This window comes from Arvicanthis niloticus, chromosome Y (genome assembly GCF_011762505.2).
Source record: "Arvicanthis niloticus isolate mArvNil1 chromosome Y, mArvNil1.pat.X, whole genome shotgun sequence".
Classification (NCBI taxonomy): Eukaryota; Metazoa; Chordata; class Mammalia; order Rodentia; family Muridae; genus Arvicanthis; species Arvicanthis niloticus.
The window spans coordinates 2732511-2758064 of NC_133431.1; the positions used below are offsets into that span (position 1 = coordinate 2732511).

General features: G+C 37.9%; 1 protein-coding gene across 1 annotated transcript; it reads right to left on the reverse strand.

The window, feature by feature from the left end:
* Positions 1–16006: 16006 nt before the first annotated feature.
* On the reverse strand, positions 16007–21599 carry LOC143437260 (uncharacterized). The gene is made up of 2 exons (XM_076922089.1): positions 21508–21599; positions 16007–20373 (listed from the first exon to the last, which is right to left on the reverse strand). Exons 1-2 carry the CDS (start codon positions 21597–21599, stop codon positions 19143–19145), a joined length of 1323 nt encoding a protein of 440 aa, XP_076778204.1. The 3' UTR covers positions 16007–19142.
* Positions 21600–25554: the final 3955 nt, after the last annotated feature.

The window sequence follows — 25554 nt, forward strand, 5'->3', positions numbered from 1 at the left end:
CTGCTCTGAATGAGATTCATTTATGCCTCTGAAACCAATACCACCTGGGTGATTCTCACACATGATCAACTCCAGTTGCACAAGAAGGGACAACCTTGGCTATCTCTGGAACACAGCTTCTTTGTCCTCTCAGAAAACACTCACCACAAGATTTCACCTCAGTGGTGCTGGTTTCTTCTTCATCCCCACTAATTTTCTAACTACAGCTAACCAGCATCAGTTGTTTCAGTTGTCCCTTCTATTCTTCCCTCTAAACGCAGAGCCACATGGACAAATCTGCTGAGTTCCTCTACCTGCTGAGGCTGGAACATGGCCCCTTCTATTACATCATCACCAGCTTTATATTTTTCAACAACTTCACTGCCTAAGCTCGGCTGTCCTTGAACTTGCTCTGTAGATGAACCTTGAACTCAGAGATCTGCATGGCTCTGTCTTATGAATGCTGGGTAATACGTGTGTAACACTTTGCCCATACCTAAACTTTTCATTGCCTAAAACTTGCTCTGTACCAGAAAGACCTGAATCAGAGATCTGCTTGATGCTCATCTTTTGGGATTTAAGGTGTGTACCACCATGCCTATACTTAAGTATTTTATTTTAGGTTTTAAAATGAAAGCCCAGAATAGTAATCACAGTCAATCAATGGTCAGTTTCCCACATACTGGTGACCCTTGTGTCCTCATGAAAATGATAACCAGGTGATAATTAAAAGATATGAAAATTTCTAAAGGGTATGAAAAGTTGTTATGACCCCCTAGAGCTGAGCCAAGAATGTAGGCCAACCGGTTAACTAGCTCCAGGTTCCAGGAACTGGCTGACCACAAAGAAAGCAGAACTAAAAATCCAGGTCAGCTGGGTCGTTCTGGGAACTGGCTGACCACAAATTAGATGGTTGAGAAAGATTCAATTCCTGAGAAAAACATGTACAAGATGTTTCCCACATGACCGACTGAATGATGGGCTGGGACTGTCCACTCTTTTTATGATATCCTTCCTTGGTTTCCTCCTCACCCCTCTGGTTTGCGGTTTTTTTCTTTTAAATACCCTTCTCACCCTGGCCTCGGAGACAACACTCCTTGATCTGAGTCTCACCTGGATGATTCCTGAAATAAAGCCTCTTGTGTCTTGTGAGTTATTGAGTGGTTGCGATATCCCGAGACTAGAGTGAGGGTCTCCCCTCCTGGGGGTCTTTCAATAATAACACCCAACAGGATACAGTTCTCCTTTATACAAGTCTGAGGGTGTGTCCATAGGTCCGCCAGCCAGTACTTGTAAGCAGCTCCAGTCATGCCCCTGCCTCAGATTTATGGGCAACCCAGGCCTCTGCTTCCACCTACATGCTTCCACCCGCCAGTTACGGTACCTGGAGGCTTCAGTCATCTCCCCAGTCTGCAGCAGCCATGTGGCAGGTGATCAGATTGTGTCACGCGGTCTGTGACATCAGAAGGAGCCCTCTGATGCCACCAGGACCCCGGTGCTCCTCCCAGGCCGCCACCACCACTGCGATGGTGGTGACAGCAGCGGCAGAGGTCTCCAGGCAGAGTCTCTCGGCTCCTGGTGAAGTCAATCGGCTCCGAAGGGGCTCTCCAAACACCATGCATATGAGCAAGGACCAAGCCTTCACTGGAAATGTAGTCTCTCACCGGCTGCCATCTTACTTTTCCTTGTCGCATCATGGGATATGTAGTTTGAAGGCCAGTCGCCATCTTGGCATGAGTCCTTATGGGAAATGTAGTCTCGGGCCAGCCACCATCTCTGCATAGCCCTGGCTATCCTCACTCTGTACACCAAGCTGACCTCGAACTCAGAAATCTGCCTGCCTCTGCCTCCCAAGTGCTGGGATTAAAGGCGTGTGCCATCAATTACTGATTAGTACTGGTTATTGATTATTGATCAGCATTGACTGCTGGTTATCGATTATTGATTATCATGATTATTGATCGCTTTTGGTTATTGACTAGTATTGATTATTGGTCATAGATTTGTATTGATTATTGATTAGCATGATTATTGATCATTATTCCATCACTGTCATTCCCCTGCCTCTCCCTTCCAAGTGCCAGGATAAAAGGCATGTGCCACCACTGCCCGGCTATGCCTGTCTTCTTAATGTATACTATAAAAGACAAAAGGGTTTGGACACGTGTGCTGCAGAGTCAGAGAAACCACCCGTGTTTCTACAGGAAAGCAACTGGTCCAAATGTTTTGGGCAGATTCAGAATCAGCCATGACAGTGACATTACTCAGAGAACACCTCCTGATCTAACACATGAGGGGCATCACCAGGGACCTCACAGGTGGTCACATCTGGCTGATGCTTCCCATGCAGCCCCAGAGAGGACCCAGCACCCCAGCTCCCACTGCTCAGCCACCTGTCCCTACCCATTGTGGGCAGTGATCCTGTGCTCACTATGACTCGATTTCAGAGCTTCCCTCAGGTCTCCACACAGCACCTGACAGCAGAGCTCAGAGCAGGGCACAGATGACCATTCAAGCCTGCACAGGCACATGGAACTTGCAGAATTTCACCCGGAAGAAGAACCTGCCTCCTGTCTGATTGGCAGGTCTGCCTGGGATCCTTGATAGGCAAAAAAAAAATTATGTTACCGTATCCTGTGTTTTACCATCAGTTATTTCTGCAGTTAATTTTCCTCTGAGATAAAATGCCCTTCAGTACTCTTCTGCTCTAGACATGTCTGGTTTAATTTCTAACCAACCTAAAAATATACTTACTAAAAATTTCTATGTAAAGTTTTCACTTGACAATGAAAATTCCGAAACAGAAATCCCAGACAAGCAATAGACACAAAGTCATGCCTTATAAATTTTGACTTTTTATTAATTACATGTAGAATATACACATGAGACATGGTTTGTTATTCACATGATGTACTTAATAGCAAATGAATCACAAGTAAATTAAACTTGTTAACTTGATCATAGTTCATTTTGTTCCTAATGAAAACAAACTTAAATATTGATATGAAAGGACAAAAATATATTTAATTTTTATATCTACACAGTTACAATAAATATAAAATGAGAATATGGGTCTGAATCTTTCCTTGGAATAGGTAACATGTATTAAGGAGTTTACTACTCCTAGACCAGAAGATGTTATTAATATTAGACATTATCCTCACTCAAACAAGACTAACACATCTATGTTTTTTAGCTATGATATATACATATTTTAAATTTTATGCAGGCATAAACACGTTAATAGCGTAAAAGATATTTAAATCCAGTAAAACCTCTTTAAAAACAGATAAATATACAAAGATAGGCAGATCCAGCACAGGGCTTATCTTATCTTCTAAATTAAACCACAGCCATTTTTATACCTTCAGCTTTGTTGAATTAAAATAATCACAGCAGGGCTTTTTAAATGTTACTAAACCTCTATCAAAAGAAATGACCTGGCTGGCCAGTATTTGTACAACTCAGAAGGGGAATAACTGTTTAGGTAATGTAAATTTGTCTCCAGATATATTCAGTAAAGTATTTTTAATGTGACTGATTGAAGGATGTCTACAGTATCATAAGAAACACTTTGTCAATTTTCTGTATGTAAAACCAATTATTTCACCATTATCCTATGGTGAACTATAATAATTTTGAAATGCAGTGCCACTGAGATCTTAAAAAGAGGGGATATAAATTGCTTATTTCCCACCCCTGAATAAATATTCTCACAATAGATTGTGAATTTTTTAAGCCTATTGTATGCTATGGTATTAATATTTATAAAATGTTAGAGTGATCTAAAGATCTAAATGGTTTCAATAAAGAAGGAGTTATGTATAGATTATGATGGAAATTTCGTAAATGAGAAGAAAAAGCATACAAAGCTGTTGGAGGTTCTGAAACAATAAATGAAGTATTTAAGGCACTTAGATCATAAAAAGTTTTGGGAAATACCTATGGGATTAAAGTATCTGTCTTCAGATCAACATTTATGACAAACTGGCTGTGATCTAAGTTTTATCCTATCCTGTGTCCAGTGTGCATTGAGGAGAGTCAAAATACAGGGATGATTCCCTCAGAGTTTCTATGGGAAGTCACACTCAGACCAAGCAAGAATATGGAGTAATATTCACTAAGAGGGAAAATAGTACAAAGAAAAGCTTGAAGATAAGGAGATTCTTCAGAAGATCAAGGGACAACCTAGACATGAAATTTCTATAGAGCTTAACAGAAGGTCAACAGAAGTTGATTTTGCTAATTATGTAATCTTAAGAAGGCATATGTAAAGTATGATAACTTCCAAAATGCAGTGTGTCTCTTTAGTAATTCAAGGGACAAAAGTCCTCAAAAATTATGTTTGATCTTGTGAAATGTTATTTAGAAAATAAATTCTAACTCTTGATTCTCTTTGTCATATATAGATGCATCTCAATATCCCAGATGAAAGAAAAGTCTATGGAATACTTCAGCATGGCAGGGTCTATATACAGCTGAGGAAAACTGAACAACCTTATTAAATACTGAGGCCAAATCTAAAACCTATATTTACCAAATATAAAACACCATCTCATTAGCAAAGAGAACTTCTCAATAATAGATTGTGTTCTTTGTTACACTAACCATGCATGCTCACTGATTTAAATGTGATGTATGAGCTTCTTCCATCAAATGCACAGATTTATAGAATTATTCAGGTATCCTATCTCACGTCCTTGAACTTCAACTGTCTTTTCTTATAATGCAGCAGATACATGGGCTTCATGTGCACAGGGAATCCAGAATGTGACTTGTGTGCTGAGTTTAATCAGCTCTGAAAAAAGATATTTATTAGATCAGGACAGCCACCTGGGTTCAGGGACATTATCCAGACAAAGTCAGGCAGAGAAATGGAATTTCTGCTGATAAAGGATATAATGACCCAGCTGCCTCACATTGGGCATCAAACTGTAATGGCCCACTCTGTTCTGCTTGTCTGGGTCTAGCGAGAGAGAGAGTGTGGGGCAAGCGACTTAAAGAATGAGGACAAGACAGAGGTTCTGATCAAGTCTCTAGTCTCATTTATTCTCTCTCTCCTGTATTGTCTCTCTCATTGTCTCTTGTATTCTCTCTATTGAAGGGAAATCTGGGGTATCTATAGGCTTTTGCCACGTGCCTTGCAGGTGTGGATATGATGTGAGCCTTGCAGCTCTGAGCACTAAACAGCAAAACAAGATATGTGGAATATCACAATGTGCTCAGCTATTGTAGGCTGTTGAAAAACAAGTCTCACGTCAGGGGATATGGCTCAAGATGGCTGAAAAGCTGATAGCCACTTTCTGCTAAAAGTTGGCTCCCAACAAAAGGGAGTCCTCCATTTTGAGCTGAGTTCTACTGAGACTTGTGGTCTGCGACCTTCATACAGGTTCTCCAAAACCTTGATTCCTGAAATCATGGATCTTGGCTGTGAGAGAAACTGTATCAAATACTGAAAGCTGATTCAAAATACATACAGCCTAGGACCCTGCCCAGCTCTCCAGGTGGCTGTCCCATAATTGGCTGTGTAAAAGTGTCTTCTAAAGGTCATTGTATTTTTCTATCAGTTCAGCACTTTCAAGGTAACAAGGACTATGATAATAATGGTAATTAATACCATTATAATTAATGATCATTGGCCCACTGTCTCACTTCTCGGATGTGAAATGAGTTCCTTGGTCAGAAGCAATACTGTGTGGAATGCAATTGTGGTGAATGAGGCACTCAGTATGTCCATGGATCGTGGATTTGGCAGAAGCAATGTATGCATGAAAGTCAAAATCATAAGCAGAATGTGTACCTATTCCAGGAAGTAGAAAGCTTTGTTCTTTGCCCAAGAGAAAAGATCCAATGTAGTCCATCTGCCATCAAGTCACTGGCTGGTCAACCCAGGATATAGTTCCATATCTAGGGCTCAGTGTTGATCTCTACTGCTGGTAGATCTGGAACTCACCAGCAGATGTGGACATGTCAGGCTTGGTGAGAGGACAACACTACTGTTGTATACATGCATAAACCCCACTGCGTCCACCATGGCCAGTATGTTCATAGTCCGATTGGAAAATGATAGATATAGCTGAGGACACAGCTGACTTCCCACAGAATAGATCACCCTATCTACTTGGTTACTGAGTGTATACTAAGCTGAACTTACCTTTTGATCAGCATTTACATGGGACATAAGTATCTTTACATCCTTTGACCATTTTGAGAGATCTATCCACATACTTCTTCCTTTTATGTCTTTCTCAACAATATTCTCATCATTCTGTTTGCAAGTCTCTGACAGTTAAGTCATCCCAGTGTTTATAGCTGATGATTCAGTGAATAATCACATATTTCCATGAGCATGACTACTGCATGAAGCTCTGAACTGTGGTGATTTCCCTTTACTGGTGTCTTTCAGGATTGTCCCAGAAACATGTTTTCATGCTGCAGTTGTTCACTTCTTGATGGGGCCTGCATAACAGGCAGAACCCTTAGTAAAGCAGGATCTAGTTATTTCTTCCTTAGTCACTTGATGATAGGGCCTTTACCTGGAAATTCTAGGTGCATGTATAATACAAGGAGCATTGTACAAGAATAGAAATTAGGCTTCTGGGCAACTCAGGTACCTAGCATTAGTTTCCAAGTTTCCCCCTCCCCAGCAATACCCAAGCCTGGCTTCACTCTCTAGGCTAATCCCAAACAAGACTAGAGTTTTCAAGTTTCACCCTCAACAATACCAGGGTCTCCAGGTTATTCCCCCAACAAACCTGCACCTCTGGTTACAAGAGCATGCCTAACAATCACTAATGCAGAGGGGAGGTGAACTTAAGTTTATGAGGTGACTCCCAGCACCAGCCAATTATGTTAAAGGCCACAGCAGCTTTTCAATTAGATGCTTGCACAAATACTTTCTACTTGCTGCTTACAATAAAGCCTTTCCCCACAAACATATGGAGATCCACCATCACCAAAACATTCCTGGCTGATGCTGGTGCATTGGGGATGGGGGCAAGCTAGGTCAAATAGAATAAAGACCCTGCTGTGAGTTGCATCAGATTCGCTCCTGTTTGTGTCTTTTTGGGGATCACTAACATTTTTGTGGAACGACATGTTCAATTTCTACTAAGATGGAATAGCAGGCCAAGATATTTCTTCTCAAAGGAAGGTAGTTGGATAGAGTTGATGGTAGAGCCTTGCTCCAATATTCAAAATCTATCATTCACAATAAACACCTGCCAAAGGCTCCAAACAACATTCCCTTGCAGCACTGAGCAGCAGAGAAAGGATTGGGTGCTCAAAGCAATTTTCAATCACATACAGAGGCAAGCCTCAGCTACAGGCAACATTCCCATGAACAGAAAGAAATAATAAGCAGGAGTTTTAAAAAATGAAAAATTATTCTTTTAAAAAATAAAAGATTTATTCAGTTTATGTATAAGTACACTATTGCTGCCTTCTGACACACCACAAGAGGGCATTGGATCCCATTACAGATGGTTGTGAGCCACCATGTGGTTGCTGGTAATTGAACTCAGGACCTCTGGAAGAGCAGTCAATGCTCTTAACCACTGAGACATCTCTCCAGCATCAGAGGTTTGCCAATTTGCCCTCCCCCACCACTCCTCTTCTAATATCTTAACGCCCATAATCAGCTTGAAGAAGCTAATGAAGAGTCAGCACCCCTATTCCCTGGGCTTGGGGACTAAGGTGGTAAATGTTGGGCTGTCTTTCTAGGGAAAAGTAGTGGTTTTGTGGGAATAGAGAGGATTAGCTAGGATTTATTGCATAGCCATAACCTATTAGTAGAAATCTGTACAATTATTACCAAGATGAAGATATAAATTCTTAAATGGCACCAATTTACTTTGATTACAAATTTTAAGGTTTTCATTGGTACGAGCTTCTTATTGATATAAAAGTGAGATGAATATTGTTACTCTCATAGGCATTGTACCAGTATAACACATTTAGGAATACAAGGCTTAGACCTAGTCTTTTAACTTTTTTTAACTGATTTGAGATGGACAGCCTGTGAGTTAAGGGACTATAGCAAATTCATGGCTTGGAGTTTATTGTTAGGGTGTTTCCTATGTTTTATTTAGAGATAGCTGAGTGGAATTAACAGACAACAGTCCAGATTACCTTACATGGATAGTTGGTTTTCTTTTCTTTTTTTTTTTTATTTTTCTTTTTTTTTTTTTCGAGACAGGGGTTCTCTGTATAGCCCTAGCTGTCCTGGAACTCACTCTGTAGACCAGGTTGGCCTCGAACTCAGAAATCCACCTGTCTCTGCCTCCCAAGTGCTGGGATTAAAGGTGTGTGCCACCACACCTGGCTGTTGGTTTTCAAAACATCAGAAATCCCCAGAATTGATGTGACAAACATTTCTGTATTAATGTTCATTTTGGTTAGAGACCTGTCTGCTCCTGACAGCTTCCTATATTGAATCCTAAGAAGAAATTGAGCATCTTTGGAGTTACTCCAGTTGTGGTGAGACAGCCACTAGACAAGAATTGCCTCTTCCCATCTACAGACAAAGTACACTATTGCTGCCTTCTGACACACCACAAGAGGGCATTGGATCCCATTACAGATGGTTGTGAGCCACCATGTGGTTGCTGGGAATTGAACTCTGGACCTCTGGAAGAACAGTCAATGCTCTTAACCACTGAGCCATCTCTCCAGCCCAGAAAGAAATTCTTAATGACTTGGGATTGAAAAGGAACCGACAAGAGAGTACAGAAGTGTAGCATTTGAAATCAGTAATTGACTTTTAAAACAAATATATGTAGAATGAATTTGGTAGCATTCCTTCTGTTTCTATTTTGTGGAACAGTCCAAAGTGTGTTGGTCTTAGCTCTTCTTTGAAGGTCTGGTAGAATTCTGCACTAATACAACCTAGTCCTTGTCTTCTCTTGGACAGGAGGTTTATAATGCCTGCTTTGATTTCTGAAGGGGTTATACTACAGTTTAGATAATCTACCTGATATTGATTTAATTTGAGTTCATGGTATTTGTCTAGATCATTATCCTTTCTTCTGGCTACACATTTCATCTAGATTTTCCAGTTTAGAGAAAGAACTGATGATTTTTTTAAAAAAATTTCCTCAGTTTCTCTTGTTATGTCTCCCTTTTCACTTCTGATTTTGTTAATATGGATACTGTGTCTGTGCCCTCTGGTTAGTCTGGCTAAGGGCTATTCTATCTTGTTGATTTTTATCAAATAACCAACTCTTGATTTTTTTAAGTCTGGGCATTGTCCTCTTTGTTTCTAATTGGTTCATTTCTGCCCGAAATTTGATTATTTCCTACTGTTTATGTATCTTAGGTGTGTTTGCTTCTGTTTGTTCTAAAGCTTTCTGGTGTGCTGTTAAGTTGCTTGTGTAGGATCTCTCTGGTATGTTTATGAGGGCACTTAGTGCTATGAATTTTTGTCTTACCACTGCTTTTACTGTGTCCCATAAGTTTGGGTATGCTGTGTCTTCATTCTCATTGAATTCTAGAGTATAGTTTTTTGTTTCTTTATTTCTTCCCTGAGCAAGTTATCATTGTGTAGAAAGTTGTTTAGTATGTGGTTTCTGATGTTTTTGTTATTACTGAAGTCTAGATTAGTCTGCAGTGATTTGATAGGGTGCATGAGAAAAATTTTGGTCTTCTTGTATCTGTTGAGACTTGATTTGTGACAGATTATATAGTCAATTTTGGAGAAGATACCATGAGGTGGTGAGGAGAATATGTATATACATACACATACACATATATGTATAATTGTATGTCTCCCTTTTCATTTCTGACCTTGGTAATTAAGATATTATCTCTGTTATTTCATTAGTTTGGCTAAAAGTTTATGTATCTTGTGTATTTTCTCTCTCCCTCTCTATCTATCTATTAATCTATCAATATATCTATATCTATATCTATCTAAAAAAAAAGTTCCAATTGATATTATTGTAGGATAAAGAGTTCCATTTTGAAGAATCAGAATAAGGACTTAAGGAGGTGAAGAGGAGGGCAACCCCATAGGAAGAACAACAGTGTCAACTAACCTGGACACTTCAGGGCTTCCAGAGTCTAATCCAAAAACCAAAGAGCAGACAGGGGATCATTCATGGCCCCGGGCATGTGAGCAGCAGAGAATTGCCCTGTCTAGCCACAATGGGAAAGGATGCACTTAACCCTATAGAAACTTGATGCCACAGGTAGAAAGGAAGCTGGTGGAGGTGAGGTCCCAGTGGGTGGGCTGGTGGAAGAGAAACTGCTCAGGCTGCATGGAGGAAGATGGGGAGAAGACATCAGGGAAGAGGGACCAGGAAAGGAAGGCAACTTTGGAATGTAAATATTTTTTTAAAATTTAATTAAAAGATGAAAAAAAAGAAATATAATTGAAAAAAAATATACCTACATTGACTTTGACTAAGTATAGGCAGTTTCCTGGCAGAGAAAATGGCATTAATACAGTATTCTTTGACCTGGCTGCTATGTGCAATGTTAGCTTCTATGATCTGTAACATGACACACACAGTTACAGCCAATGGCCTGTGTCTCAATCATCTGACCTGACTTAAAACAGAAAGTGCATACACCATATCTCCACAGTTGGAAATTCAATATTTTTTGGATTATGCTAAAGTTACTAAATTATATACCTATCAATCTAGTTTTCTTCATTCACCTGACATGAATAAATACAAGATGGCAAATTAGAATATTATTACCCTGTCACCATCCGGGCTTTTTTTTTTAATGGTGACTCCATGGTTAGTGATTGGAAGCAATGTTATTAAAATCATCATCTCAACAAAGTAACTTATTTAAAAAGTGCTTCATTTGCCTCCCTGTTCAAATTAAGGTGAAAAAAAAAAAACAACAATGGCGTTAATAAAACATTGGGTCAAATGTAAGCTGAATACGTCACAGAATGGAGCCTATGGTGGGTCCCACCATAAATTTTATTGTGTGGACACAAACTATTTTATATCATGTACATTGACCTAAAATAGACCTTTTCACTTCCAGAAATTATAGCCACATTCCATTCCATGATGTTGGTACTTGATTATGTAATAAAGAGTAACATTTACCACCCACTGGTTAATGAATGAGAGCCCATTTATATTGCCAAAGAAGATCTTGAATATTCCAACATAACTGAAGCACAAGAAAAAGGCTTTGAAACCAACTGTGTGAAGATAATAGAGGTCCTTGAAGTGGATATGATGAAATCACTTAAAGAAATTGAGGAAAGCAAAAACAATTGGAGGAAATCAATAAATACCTCAAACACAGCCAGGAAAACACAAATAAAAAGTGGAGGAAACCAACAAATCTTATAAATAAAGCCAAGAAAAACAAACCAAGAATAGAAGGACACAAAAATGTTGAATACCTAAAAGTGTAAATAGAAACACTAAAAAAAGTACAAACTGAGGGAATGATGGAAACAAAACATTAGGACTGCAAAAAGTAATTATGGAGGCAAAATTCACAAACAGAATACAGAGATGGAAGACAAATCTCAAGCATTGAAGATACAATAGAAGGGATGGAAATCACACAAAGTAAATATTAAATCTAAACCTTCCTGACATAAAATATCTAGAAAATCTCAACATTATGAAAGGATAAAACATGATACTAAAACTAGAGGAAGAATATTAGATCAAATTCTCAGAAAATATTGATGACAAAATCTTAGAAGAAAATTTTCCTAACATAAGGAGGGAGGTACCTATCAAAGTAAAAGAATCATCAAAACACCGAACAGAATGAACCCTAAAATGAAGTCTCCTGTATAATAATCAGAACATCCAGTACAGAGAAAGAATACTAAAACTTGCAAAGATCAAAAGGCAAGAAACATATCAATGAGGATCTATTAAAACTGCAGATGACCTCTCACTTGATTCTGTAAACATAAGAAGGTCTTGGACATATATGCTACAGAAACTACAGATGCCCAGATTATTATATGTAGAAAAAAGCTGGCCAGGAAGTGGTGGTGCACACCTTTAATCCCAGCACTTGGCAGGCAGAGGCAGGCAGATTTCTGAGTTTGAGGCCAGCCTGGTCTACAGAGTGAGATCCAGGACAGCCAGGGGTACACAGAGAAACCCTGTCTTGAAAAACTGAAAAAAAAAAAAAAACAGCTTAATTGCTATTAATGGAAAAAATCAGATAGTCTATGCTAAAGTCAAATTTACATTCTATCTATCTACACATAAAAACTTACACAAAATTATATACAAAGAATCCAACAAAGGAAGTTAACAATACACATGAAACACAGGTAGTAAATAATCTTTTATTATCTGCAAAAGAAAGGAAAGCACACGGATACCCCAACACCAGCACAAGCAGCAGCAGCAGCAACAACAACAAAATACAAGGAGTTAACAATCACTGTTCATTGACTCTCTCAGTATCAAAGACCACAGTTTACCAATAAAAAAACAAGACTAACAGAATAGATGCTAATAAATATCTAACTTCAATTGCATAGAAAAAATATAGCTCAACATCAAGAAAAAGCATTAATTCAAGTTAAATAGGTGTAAAAAGACACTCCAAGCAGATGGACCAAAGGAGCAAGCTGGTGAAGTCATTTTAAAATATAACAAAATAAATTTTAAATAAAATTAATCAAAAGAATTAGAGAAAAACACTACAAATTTCTTAAAGGAAAAAATTACCAAAAATGTCATTTCAAGTTTTAACATCTATGCCTTAAACACGTGTTCACCAACCTTCATAAAAGATAGTGTTTTAAACCTAAAATCACATAACACTCATACACTTATATTCCAAGATTTCAATACTCCATTCTCACCAGTGGACAAATTCTCCATACCAATAAAAAAACTGAGAAATATTTCAGCTACCTGACAACATGAACACAAGTCAAGCTGATACTTAGAAAACATTCTACTGAAATATAGGAGAATATGCCTTCTGCTCAGCACCTCATGAAACTTACTTATAAACTGAACACATATTCAGACACACTGCCAAACTCAATACATAAAAGAAAATTGAAATAACACCATGAGTCCTATCAGACCACCATGGATTACATCTGGATATCAACAAAACCAGAAAGAACACAAAGTTTAAAAACTCATGGAAGCTGAACACCTCACTATGAATGAAAAATAGCTTAAGACAAACATAGAGGAAGACATTAGAGACTTTCTAGAATTCAATACAAATGAATATGAAACATGAACAATTTTACAGAATACAAAAAAACATGAAACTGTTTCTAAGATGAAGGTTCATAACTCAAAATGCCTACATGAAAAATTTGGAGAGCTCTCATAATTGCAATTCAACAGCACGCTTTAAGTTCTAGAACAGAAACAAATGAGCAGTGGAAAAAAGGATTAGACATGAGTAAATTATCAAGTTGGGGGCTAAAATCAACAAAATAGAAAGAGAGAAATGCAAAGAATTAATGAAACATGGAGTTGCTCCTTTGAGCCTTTTATTAGATAAGATAGTCAAACCCTTATTAAATGATGGAGAATATCCAAATTAATGAAATCAAAAATGAAAATGGGGACAAAATAATAGACAATGAAGAAATCTAAAGACTGGTAATGACATAGTTTTAAAAAGCCTCAACTCCATTGAACTGGAGTTACTAAAATTAATGGAAAATTTGCTCAATAGGTTCCTCTTACCAAAGTTAAATCAAACTAAGATAAACAACTCAAACTGCCTAAACATCTAGAAAAAAAAGAAGTTATTACCAAAAGGAGCCCAGGGCCATGAGTTTTAGGGTAGAATCCTACCAGACTTCCAAATAGGAGTTCATGAGAATACTCCTCAAAGTATTAAACAATATAGAAAAAGAAAAAACTTTAGCCAATTTGTTTCATGAACCCATGGTTACTCAAATATCCAGTCAATATAAAGACTCAGTAACAAACGAGAATTATAGACCAATTTTTCCTTAAAACCAAATATGTAAATATATTTAATAAAACAAAAAAATACAATAAAATATAAACCACCTCAAAAGACCATTCACCATAATCAATGACATAGGCTTCGTTCAAGAGATGCAGGGATGGTTCAACATAATGTGATTAAAGTGTATGAAGAAAAGTTAAAACCTCTTAGATGATGAAAAATTATCTGACAATATTTAACCCCACTGTATGATACAGTTCTTGGAGTGATTAAAGATACAAGGAACATACCTAAACATAATAATGTCACTTTACTGCAAACTTATAGCCGATGTTAAATTATGGAGATAAATTCTAATTAATTCCACTAATACACAAAGAAGAGAAGGTGATCCATTCTCTCCATATCTATTCAAAATACTATCTAAAATTTTAATGTTAACTAGTCCTATATTGAAATTACAATTTACTGTTAACTAGACCTTTACTGCAATTTACAATTTAATGTTAACTAGTCTTATATTGTAATTTACAATTTAATACTAAGTAGCCCTGTATGGCAATTTACAGTTTAATGTTAACTAGTCCTATATTCCAAGTCCTATATTGCAATTTACAATTTAATGTTAACTTATTTAACATTAAATTGTAAATTTAAGGGGGGAGTAAAATTATCATTATCTGCAGATGATATGATAGTAAGCACAAGTGAACTAAACCTTTCCAAAGGCAATTCCCAGAGCTGGTAAACACTTTCAGCAAAGTTGTTGGATACCCGATTAACTAAAAAAGAAAAAGAAAAACCAGTGGCCTTTGTATGTACAAATGAGTTTGCAAGTGTAAACAAAATAGAGAGACATCTTAAAGTTTGAAGTGATGTTTGACACTTGTTAAATTTTTATTCTACATAATGGATAACCTTTAGTAACTCAATGTGTGTTGGGTAAGATCATACAAATTATTTGTAGTCACAGATTACTTTTGATATTATTGAAGGTGCTCAAAGAGTACTGCAATATACAAAGACTTTAATGGATTCATGACTTACTAAAGAGTTTAGACTTCTATAAAGATATCAGAAAGTACAAGACTTTAACACATTGACCATGTTTATGGGGTTTCTCGCATTATGACTTTTTCTCATGGTTTCTAGGACGACTGCCACATGCAAACGCTTTACCACATTGCTTATTCATAACGTTTCTCTCCAGGATGTGTCCTTCTATGTTCATAGATGACTGTGTTGTGAAAAGATTTTATCTCATTGATAAAATTTGTAAGATATGTAATCAATATGTGCTGTTATATATTTAAATATGTCTATAATATACAAATGTTGGGAAGAAGCAAAAGAAACTTGCCCTAAGGACTGCCTTTTGTTACCAGTCTCCATTTAATCATAAACTGAAACTAAGTTTAAGTTCCAAGTCATAGGGGACCTGTGTACTTAATAATATCTTACCAGCTTTTATTATTCATGGTCTGTTCCCTAAAACATAACAACTGTTCCTAACCATAATTTCTGTTATTCATGTTTTATTTCTTAAAATATAATGCATGTTCCTAACCACAAAATAACAAATGGTTTACAGTGTAGACCATATAACATACATTCTGTATCTTTTGACATAAAGTAACAACAGAAAAAAACGTGATTTGAAAAAAAAATGTAGCTGTAACTTGGCACAGGACTTTGTGTTTTTGACGTTTGGAAGTTATATAACTTTCTGGTTCAGGGTGGGGCTGAGGCTGGGGTATTGCAGCTGAGATTCTGAGTGTAATTTTCTGGCCCTGATTTATCAGTACTGACTTGATTACAATAAATTCTTAACATTTGCCTTGTCCTGTGTTTGAGTTGTGTTGGATTTCAGTGGACCTCATGATGTAACGGCTTTAGCACAGTATGTAAGCACTGTCCAGTATGAATAGTTTCATAATGATGAAGACTACAGAGGTGTGCAAAGGCTTCATTATACCAAACATATTCATAAGGTTTTTCGCTAGCACACATTCTTTCATGATAATGAAGACTAGAGAATTGTGCAAAGGCTTGACTGTATTAAATACACTCACAGGGTTTCTGTCTTAGTGTTTCCATTGTTAATAAGAGAAATCAGGAACAAGTCAACTCCTATAAAAGCAAGAGTTTAATTGGGACTGGCTTACAGTTTCAGAGATTTAGTACTTTTTGTCATAGCAGGAAGCATGGCAGGCATGAAAGAAAACATGATGCTGGAGAAGAAGCTGAGAGTTCTAGTTCTTGATCCAAAGGCAGCCAGGAAGAGACTGTTTGCCAGGGAGTTAATAGGAGGGTCCATTCTGCAGTGGCTAGAACTTCAAAGCCCACCCCCACAGTGATGCACTTCCTCCAACAAGGCCACATCTTATAATAACTTCCTCCCACTCCCTGAGCCAAGCATATTTATACTACCACATTCCACTGCCTGGCCCCCATATGATTGTGCAAACACATGATTGTTTGGAGACCATATTTAAAAATAGCATAATACAAAATATGTGAGGTTCAAATTAAAAAGTCCTCATCATCTATAGAAGTCTCATAAATGTTAAAAGTCCAAAGTTCAAAGTCTTTTCTTAGATTATTCCAATCATGTAACTATAATCCCCTATACTTTCAAAAATACCACATAATATTCATCCAAATTCAGAGGACATACTTGACCATACCTAATCACCATTGTGAGCAAATACTGGGCACAAAAGAACACCAAAACCCAGTAAGGCAATCTCTAATGTCTGATGTCAAAGTGTTCTTCAAATCTTCAACTCCGTCTTCCGTGATCACTGCATCACAATTCTTTCTCTTTGGCTGATTATATTTCCTGAAAGTAGTTTTCCTGAGAAGGTATCCCATAGCTTGGGAATCTAAAACACTTGGGGTCTCCAAAGTAACTTTAAAATTACAGCTTCTTGTTCCAGTATCTGGGATCCACAGATGATCTTCTGCCCTCCTCAAAAGAAGCTGGGTCTCTCTCCAGCTCTTCCCTCTGTAGTACACTAGGTTCTGCTTGACTCCACTCAACTGCTGCTGCTGTTCTTTCTGTTCATCCCATGGGACTGACAACTTCAATATGCTGGGTTCTTCTGTGACAAACATTCTTGGCTGCACTCCCCTCACGCTCCCTTCATGGTGCCAAGCCTCTGCTGCACTGCATGAAATATTTATGCCTTAAAGCCAGTGCCACCTGGGTGAGTCTTACACAGGACTGAGTCAAGCTGCACCACAAGGGACAACCTTGGCTACCTCTGGAATACAACTTCTTTCTCCTCTCAGAAAACACTTACCAGAAGATTTCACCTCAGTGATGCTGGTTTCTTAGTTCATCCCCACTAATTTTTTGACTATGGCTAACTAGCATCAATTGTCTCAGTCGTCCCTTCTATTATTGCCTTTAAAGCCCGATCCACATGTACAAGGTTCCTGAGTTCCTATGCTTGCTGTGGCTAGAACACTGCCCCTTCTATTACTTCATCACCAGCTTTCCATTTTTCAACAACTTCATTACTTAAGCTCAGCTGTCCTTGAACTTGCTCTGTAGATTAACCTGAACTCAGATCTGCCTGGCTGTGTCTTCTGAATGCTGGGTAATACATGTGTAACACTTTGCCCATACCTAAACTTTTCCTTAGTTACAAAGTGTTCTGTACCAGGAAGACTTGAATCAGAGATCTGCTTGATGTTTATCTGGAATTTAAAGAATATACCTCCATGCCTGTATGTAAGTATTTTATTTTAGATCTTAAAATGATAACCTAGAATACTAATCAAAATCCAGCAATTGTAAATTACACACATACTGGTAACTCTTATGTCCACATGAAAATAATAACTAGGTAATAAGAATGTCTAACACAATACAGTTCTCTTCCATACAACTTCACATCCATAAGTTTAGGTGGATGGAATCTTGCCCTAATATCACTGTTCCTTTAATTCCATTTAATATCATTGATCACAGAATTCAGCTTCATTCAACTTCCTGGTTAGGTTTTATCTTTTGAGCTAACATTTTATATTTTTTTTCTTTCTAAGATTCCTATACTTGCTCAAATCGTCATGAGACTAAACATAGCTCAAAGGCTTTGCTGGCTTCACTGAGACTTCCTTTGTCAATTCAACGAACATCAACCTCTTTACCTTATCTTCAAGGACACTCTACTGACAAGGGCAAAAGGCAGCAACATTCTTCCGTAAAACATCATAAAAAGTATATACAAAATTCAAATCACCCTCAGTACATATGTGTTTCATATTCTTACTAGGACAGCCCATTACGTTCCACTTAATGCATATACAGATCCAAAGTCTAAAAATCCACATTGCTCCAAAAAAAAAAAAAAAAAAAAAAAACCACAGTCAGGCCTATCATAGCAATGCTGAAGTCTGGGGTACCAACTTCTGCCTTAGATAGAATTTCCATTGCTAAGAAGAGACACTGTAGCCAGGGCAACTGTGTTAAAGGCAAATACTTAATTGGGCCTGGCTTACAGTTTCAGATGTTTAGTCCATTGCCATCATACCAGGAATGTCAGCATGCAGTCAGCCATGATGCTGGAGAAGGAGCTGAGAGTTCTGCATCCTCATGTGAAGGTATCCAGGAAGAGACTGTCTTCCAGCCTAGTGGTAGGAGGGTCTGTTTTGTACTGGCTTGAGCTCCAAAGATCAGCGCCATACTAGTTCAATTCCTTCAAAAAGGTAACATCTGCCACAAGGCACATCTCTTAATATTGCCACTTCTTAGGGTCAAACAAACTTAAGTCCCCACAGTTTATTTCTACTATAAATCCTTTCATGCTTTTAAAAATAGTTAGGATATGCAGAGGCTTTCACCTGTTGATTACTTTCAGATACTTTCTCTCTCAAATGTGTTCATTTCTGTATTCAGAAACCACTGTGGCATGTAAACAATTTCCCAACTTTAGAAAAATCAAAAGGTTTCTGCTCAGTTTGTGTTCTTTTATGTCTTTGGAGACTACAGAGATAGGCACAGGTTTTTACCACATTCATTACATCTGTAAGGTTTCTCTAAAGCCAGTGTTCCTTTAAGTGTTTGGAGACTACAGTGACATACAAAGGCTTTATCACATTGACTACATTCATAAGGTTTCTCTCCTGCATGTTTTCTTTTGTGTATTCAGAGATGACTGTGTCCGGGAAAGGCTTTACCTCATTCATGACATTCAGTTTCTCTCCAGTATGTTTTTGGAGATGACTGTGACATGAAAAGGCTTTAAGACATTGATTTATTCATAAGGTTTCTCTCCAGTATGTGTTGTTTTATGATATTGGAGACCACTGTAATATGAAAAGGTTTTACCACATTGATTACATTCATAAGGTTTCTCTCCAGTATGTGTCCTTTTATGACATTGGAGACTACTGTGATATGAAAATGCTTTACCACATTGATCACATTCATAAGGTTTCTCTCCAGTATGTGTTTTTTTATGTCTTTGGAGATGACTGTGACATGAAAAGGCTTTACCACAGTGATTACATTGATAAGGTTTCTCTCCAGTATGTGTTCTTTTATGTCTTTGGAGATGACTGTGACATGAAAAGGCTTTACCACATTGATTACATTCATAAGGTTTCTCTGCATTATGTGTTCTTTTATGTTTTTGGAGATGACTGTGACATGAAAAGGCTTTACCACATTGATTACATTCATAAGGTTTTTCTCCAGTATGTGTTCTTTTATGAGATTGTAGACCACTGTGATATGAAAAGGTTTTACCACATTGATTACATTCATAAGGTTTCTCTCCAGCATGACTTCTTTTATGACATTGGAGATTACGGTTACATGAAAAAGCTTTACCACATTGATTACATACATAAGGTTTCTCTCCTGTATGTATTCTTTTATGAGATTGGAGATGACTGCGACATGAAAAGGCTTTACCACATTGATTACATTCATAAGGTCTCTCTCCAGTATGCGTTCTTTTATGATATTGGAGACCACTGTGACATGAAAAGGTTTTACCACATTGATTACATTGATAATGATTACATTCATAAGCTTTCTCTCCAGTATGTGTTCTTTTATGAGATCGGAGATGACTGCGACATGAAAAGGCTTTACCACATTGATTACATTCATAGGGCTTTTCTCCAGTATGTGTTCTTTTATGTCTTTGGAGATGACTGTGATATAAAAAGCCTTTACCACATTGAGTACATTCATATGGTTTCTCTCCAGTATGTGTTCTTTTATGTTTTTGGAGACTACTGTGACATGAAAAGGCTTTACCACATTGAAGACATTCATAAAGTTTCTCTCCAGTATGTATTCTTTTATGAGATTGGAGAAGACTGGGCCTTGCAAATGCTTTACTACATTGATTACATACATAAGGTTTCTCTCCAGTATGTGTTCTTTTATGAGATTGGAGAAGATTGTGCCATGAAAAGGCTTTACCACATTGATTACATTCATAAGGTTTCTCTCCAGTATGACTTCTTTCATGCCTGCAACAGTAATGGGCACATGTGAAAGCTTTACCACATTCATAGACTGATCAATCATTTTACAAATATGTATAAATTTTACAATTGGTCTAATAATAAAGAACACTCAGATCTTAAGGTTTTATCACTTTGATGTTCATGGTTGTACTTGCTCACTGTGGGTTGCTTTACCTCTCTGAAAATACCTGTGATGGTAAGAGCATTTATTACATGGCTCATATTTACAGAATCCTTTTTCTATAAGAGATTTCTATATGATGTTTTTAACATGTCATAAGAAATATGGAATAACTCAGAGCATTAAAACACTGATTGCATTCTTAGTTTTTCCTGTAGTGTGCATCACACAACAGCAGCACTGTGAACCAGGATGACAAAAGAATTTACAAACTTCTAGTACCTAGAAGATTTTCTGCAGTGTGACTTTGGGGATCTTCCCAGTAAAGTCAGGAAACCAATTAATTGCAAATGGCTATCATATTCAGAAAGTCTACCAAAGGCAGAATACTACATGTCTTCTCATTGTTCTGAAGTAGATTTACATTTTTCCTTTTAGTATCTCTATGCTCACATGGTTTCATCCATTCTGACAGTTGATACAGCCATTAAAAAAGAAGAACAAATGAAAGGTTTCCACATTGAATTCACATGCATTGGCTTTTTGTTCATTGTAGACATGATTAATGTTTCTCCAGAATGTCATTCTTGACTCTCAAAAACTGACAAATCACTAAACTTAAAATTTTCACTACAAGTATATGAGTATCACCAACTTTATCATGGAGTATTTGCTTATTAGAAGGTTATGGATACATGTTTATCACTATTCAATGTGCAACATCTAAATATTATGAGACTATACAAATTGGTAGTTCCACAACATAGCTCTAATGGAGATACAAATCAAATAAACTGATCGCTTAAGGCATTGTTTCATTCTCTTCTTTCTTACAGAATTGCCTTGCAAACACCCATCACATAACTGACATTGAGGTACATAATTTTGGGTGAATTTATAATTACAGCTACAATAAAAGGACTGATATTTTACACACTTGCTTTCCACTAGAGCTTCCAGATCATATTAAACTTTCCTCACAGGCATATTTGTATCAGCTTATACATTAAAATTACCTTTCATGACTTCTAGAAGTTTGATATTGTTCTTCAGTATGATGGCCTTCCAAATTATAGCCTAAAACACGGTACCAGAAAATGAAAGACATGGGATTGGAATTAGGCAACATTCAAGTTACTCTGAATTTTCACAGCAATGAACCTGATTTATTCAACTCAATATTACTTGTTCTCTATTGAAATAACATATGATCATCAGTAACCTAGAAACATTTTTCCCTTATATTGAGAAGCAAAAATAAATTCATAGTCTTACCTATAGCAGTGAGGTTCCAGTAGGTCTCAAGCATCACATCTTTGTAGAGATTCTTCTGGGAAAGATCCAGCAAATTCCACTCTTCTGCAGTGAAGTTCACATGCACATCGTCGAAACTCACTGCTTCCTAAAATATCACATACATGTGTACAACACAAGGCCTGACACTGACATCACTAGAAAGTAAATTATGCTTCCTAGACAATATAATCATATAATTCAGGTGATTCCGCCACTTAATTTCTAACACACAAATTATAATATAATCACCATGTCAGTTTAGAAAAAACTTGAAATATAAGGTTCACCTGTGTCACTTCTGAACCCTTTGAATAGGATATAGCTTTGCAACACAAATGGCAACTGAGAGGGATATGCAGGGGGAAACAGATCAACTGTACTGAGCACACATCTGAAAAGATGTATGAACAATTACTAACTACAAATGTGATGGGCAAGCTGTGTGTATTTGCTCATGTCTTTAATCACAAAGGTACAGGCAGGTGTATGTCATTGAGCTGGATGCCAGCACGGTCTATGCAATGAGTTTCAGGACAGCAAAAGTTAAATGTTAGGAACATCACTCTGCTACAAAAATAAACCAGGGAAAAAATGATAGAATGAACTCACAGTTCATTACTGAAGTTTCTGGAAAGAATTATAAATTCACTGCAGTTCTGTATTCATCTTGCATAAACATAAAGTGAACCAGTTCAAACAGCAACATTAATTAAATTATACTAGAAGGGAATGCATGTTTAAACAGTTTAAAATAGATAGATGAAAATACTGGTAATATATATGTTGATCAGAAATAAAGAACGTAGTTCAAGAGATATATTGAAAGGTCTTGCTAGTCTTCCACATAATGGTGGTCAATTTCAAGCATACACATGTGGACCAACACCTGTCCATTTCTTCAGCATCAGGAGTTCTGAGGCCATCTTCTGACAACAGTAAAGATGAGACACACATGATATTCATATTCATGTACCCAGCTATAATACACTTATTTATTCAAAGATTTCACAACAAATATAAGAGTTAGTCAGAACATCATACACCTGCAATTCAATGAATCTGAAGCATCAGATAATATTGATGACATGAGCAGAAGCCATCCGGAGAAATAGAATATAATCTATATATTAGGCTGAATTTCAAAATTAAATATGTGGATGAAGACCAGCACAAAATCATGTGCTTATTGAACAAAAACATGTCAGGGGGCTTATGTGGTTTCTATATCGACAATCAAGACAGAAAGGGCTACACTGAAAAATTTGGTCTAGAAAAACAAATCAGAATGAATTAAGTTAAAAATATAAAACCACCAGGTTTGCAAAATAGCATAGCATTGAACAGCAAATGTGTGCACAGTATCTTATGTGATTGAGGGACAGAGTCCAAATGGGGAATGTATGGGAGCATGAGAAGGAAGCTGAAGGATCAGATTCAACCACAACACTGGAGACACACAGAACAAAATTTATCCTGCCTAAAAAAGTGCAGAAGTAAAGCTGGAGCAGAGACTGAAGGGGTGGACAATGAAAACTCATTCAATTGGAGACACACATGGACAAGCTCCAATCCAGGACATTATTAAGGATACTCTGTGATGCTCCCACACAGGAGCCTTGCATAATTGTCCATTGAGAGGCTCCACCCAGCAGCTGACTGAAGCAGAAGCAGAGATCCACAGTCAAAAATTGCATGCACCTTGGTAACTCTGATGGAAGATTTGGGGGAAGGATTGAAGGTCCTGAAGATGATAGGAACTCCACAGGAAGAACAACAGACTCAACTAACCTTGATCCTTGGGGACATTCAAAGACTGAGCCACAAACAATAACACACACAGGCTGGACAAAGGACCATGGCCCATAAGTAGCAGATGTGCAGCTCAGTCTTCATGATGGTCCTCCAACAAATGTAGCAGGAGCTGTCCCTAAAGCTGCTGTCTGTCTTTAGAATCTGTTCCCTTAACTGGGCTGCCACATCTGGCCTCAGCGGAGAGAATCACCTAACCCAATAGAGACTTGATACACCATCATGGATACCCAGGGGTCCACACCCTCTCAAAGAACAAACAGAAGATACAGGAGGGACTCTGTGAAGGCAGGTGACCTAGAGCAGGGTCTCCACTAAGTTTATAGCCATTTTAATCATAACAACTTGAAACTGAAAAGAATCCAGATGCCCCTTAACTAAAATATGAATATAGAAAATGTGGTTCACTTACAAAATGAAACATTATTCAGCTATAAAATACAAGGATATCATGAATTTTGCAGGCAAATGGATACAGCTAGAAACTACCATCTGGATTGGGGTAACCCAGACCTAAAAGCACATGCATGTATGTACTCACTTACAAGTGAATAGTAATCATAAAATATAGGAAACCCACACTACACTCCATAGACACAAAGAAACTAAAGAAGAAAGAAGGCCCAAATGAGCATAGTTGAATATCACTCAGAAGGAGGAGTATAACAGTCATAGGAGGCAGATGGATGAGAGAAAACAGCATCGGAGAGCAGATAAGAAGGGGAAATCGGGGAGAACCAGCAACAGGTGTGGTGAGAGACAAGAGAGGGCCAGAGGAAGAAAATGAATCAAAATCTGCAGCTGGCTGGGAGAAGGGGGTACATTTAGGATGTGCCAGAGACCATGAATTGGAGGGTGACAAGGAGACTATGGAGTTGATCACACCTGAGATGCGTAGCAGTGAGATATGGATGCTGAAGAGGCTGCAGTCAAGCAGGACCACCAATGGAGAGTTAAAGAAACCAACCAATCCAAAAACCTTTTTACCCAAAATGTGTCCTGTCCACAAGAATACAATCTACAACATAGATTCCTTCCAGCAGCAAAATATCCCTTTGATGCCATGTTGTTGTTCTAACTTGCTACTCTGCTGCTGTGATTGAATCCTCTAAGCAAAAGCCTCTCAGGTAATAAGTGGTTGTTGTACATGGTTCTGTCAGATCACAGTCTATCATTTTGAGAGCTTAGATCAGAAACTGAAGGCAAAAAGCATGGACAAACACTGTCTCCTGGCTTGTTCTCTTGCTTGGTCACTGTCTCAAGCTCAGCCTGCTTTGTCATCCAGCCCAGGACCACTTGCTTAGGGATATTGCCACCCTTAATGGAAGAGTCTTCCTTTTTTTGTTTTTGTTTTTCAAGACAGGGTTTCTCTGTGTAGCCCTGGCTGTCCTGGAACTCACTCTGTAGACCAGGCTGGCCACAAACTCAGAAATCCATCTGCCTCTGCCTCCCAAGTGCTGGGATTAAAGGTGTGTGCCATCACTGCCTGGCATAGAAGAGTCTTCCTAATCAATCATCAACACTATCTCTCACAGACATAGCAACCAGCCATCCTGATGAGGACTCGGCCTCAATTGAGGTTCCTTCAGATGACTGTAGCTCTGAAATGCTGAGAACCGTAAACATGTATGACACAGATACAATAATAAATGAGGAAGTTGTTACAACACAAAAACAATGAGCTAACCATATCAATACAGCTCCTGCCACCCCATGAGGAACTTGGAGTTTTGGCTGAGCAAGGACAAAATAGGGCACCTGGCTCAGAGCAGGGAAGGATACACTGGAATGGGGCGCTCAGAGGATGTGCTGACCTGGAGTGAGGCATCTTTAACTCTGGGTTTCCAGGCCATTGCTACCAAAGAGGACCCTAAAACTGCTGGAAGGTGGACAGAAAAGCAGATTGTCTCACAGACCCAGAAATGATCACCACAAAGGGACAGGATCTCTGACCCAAG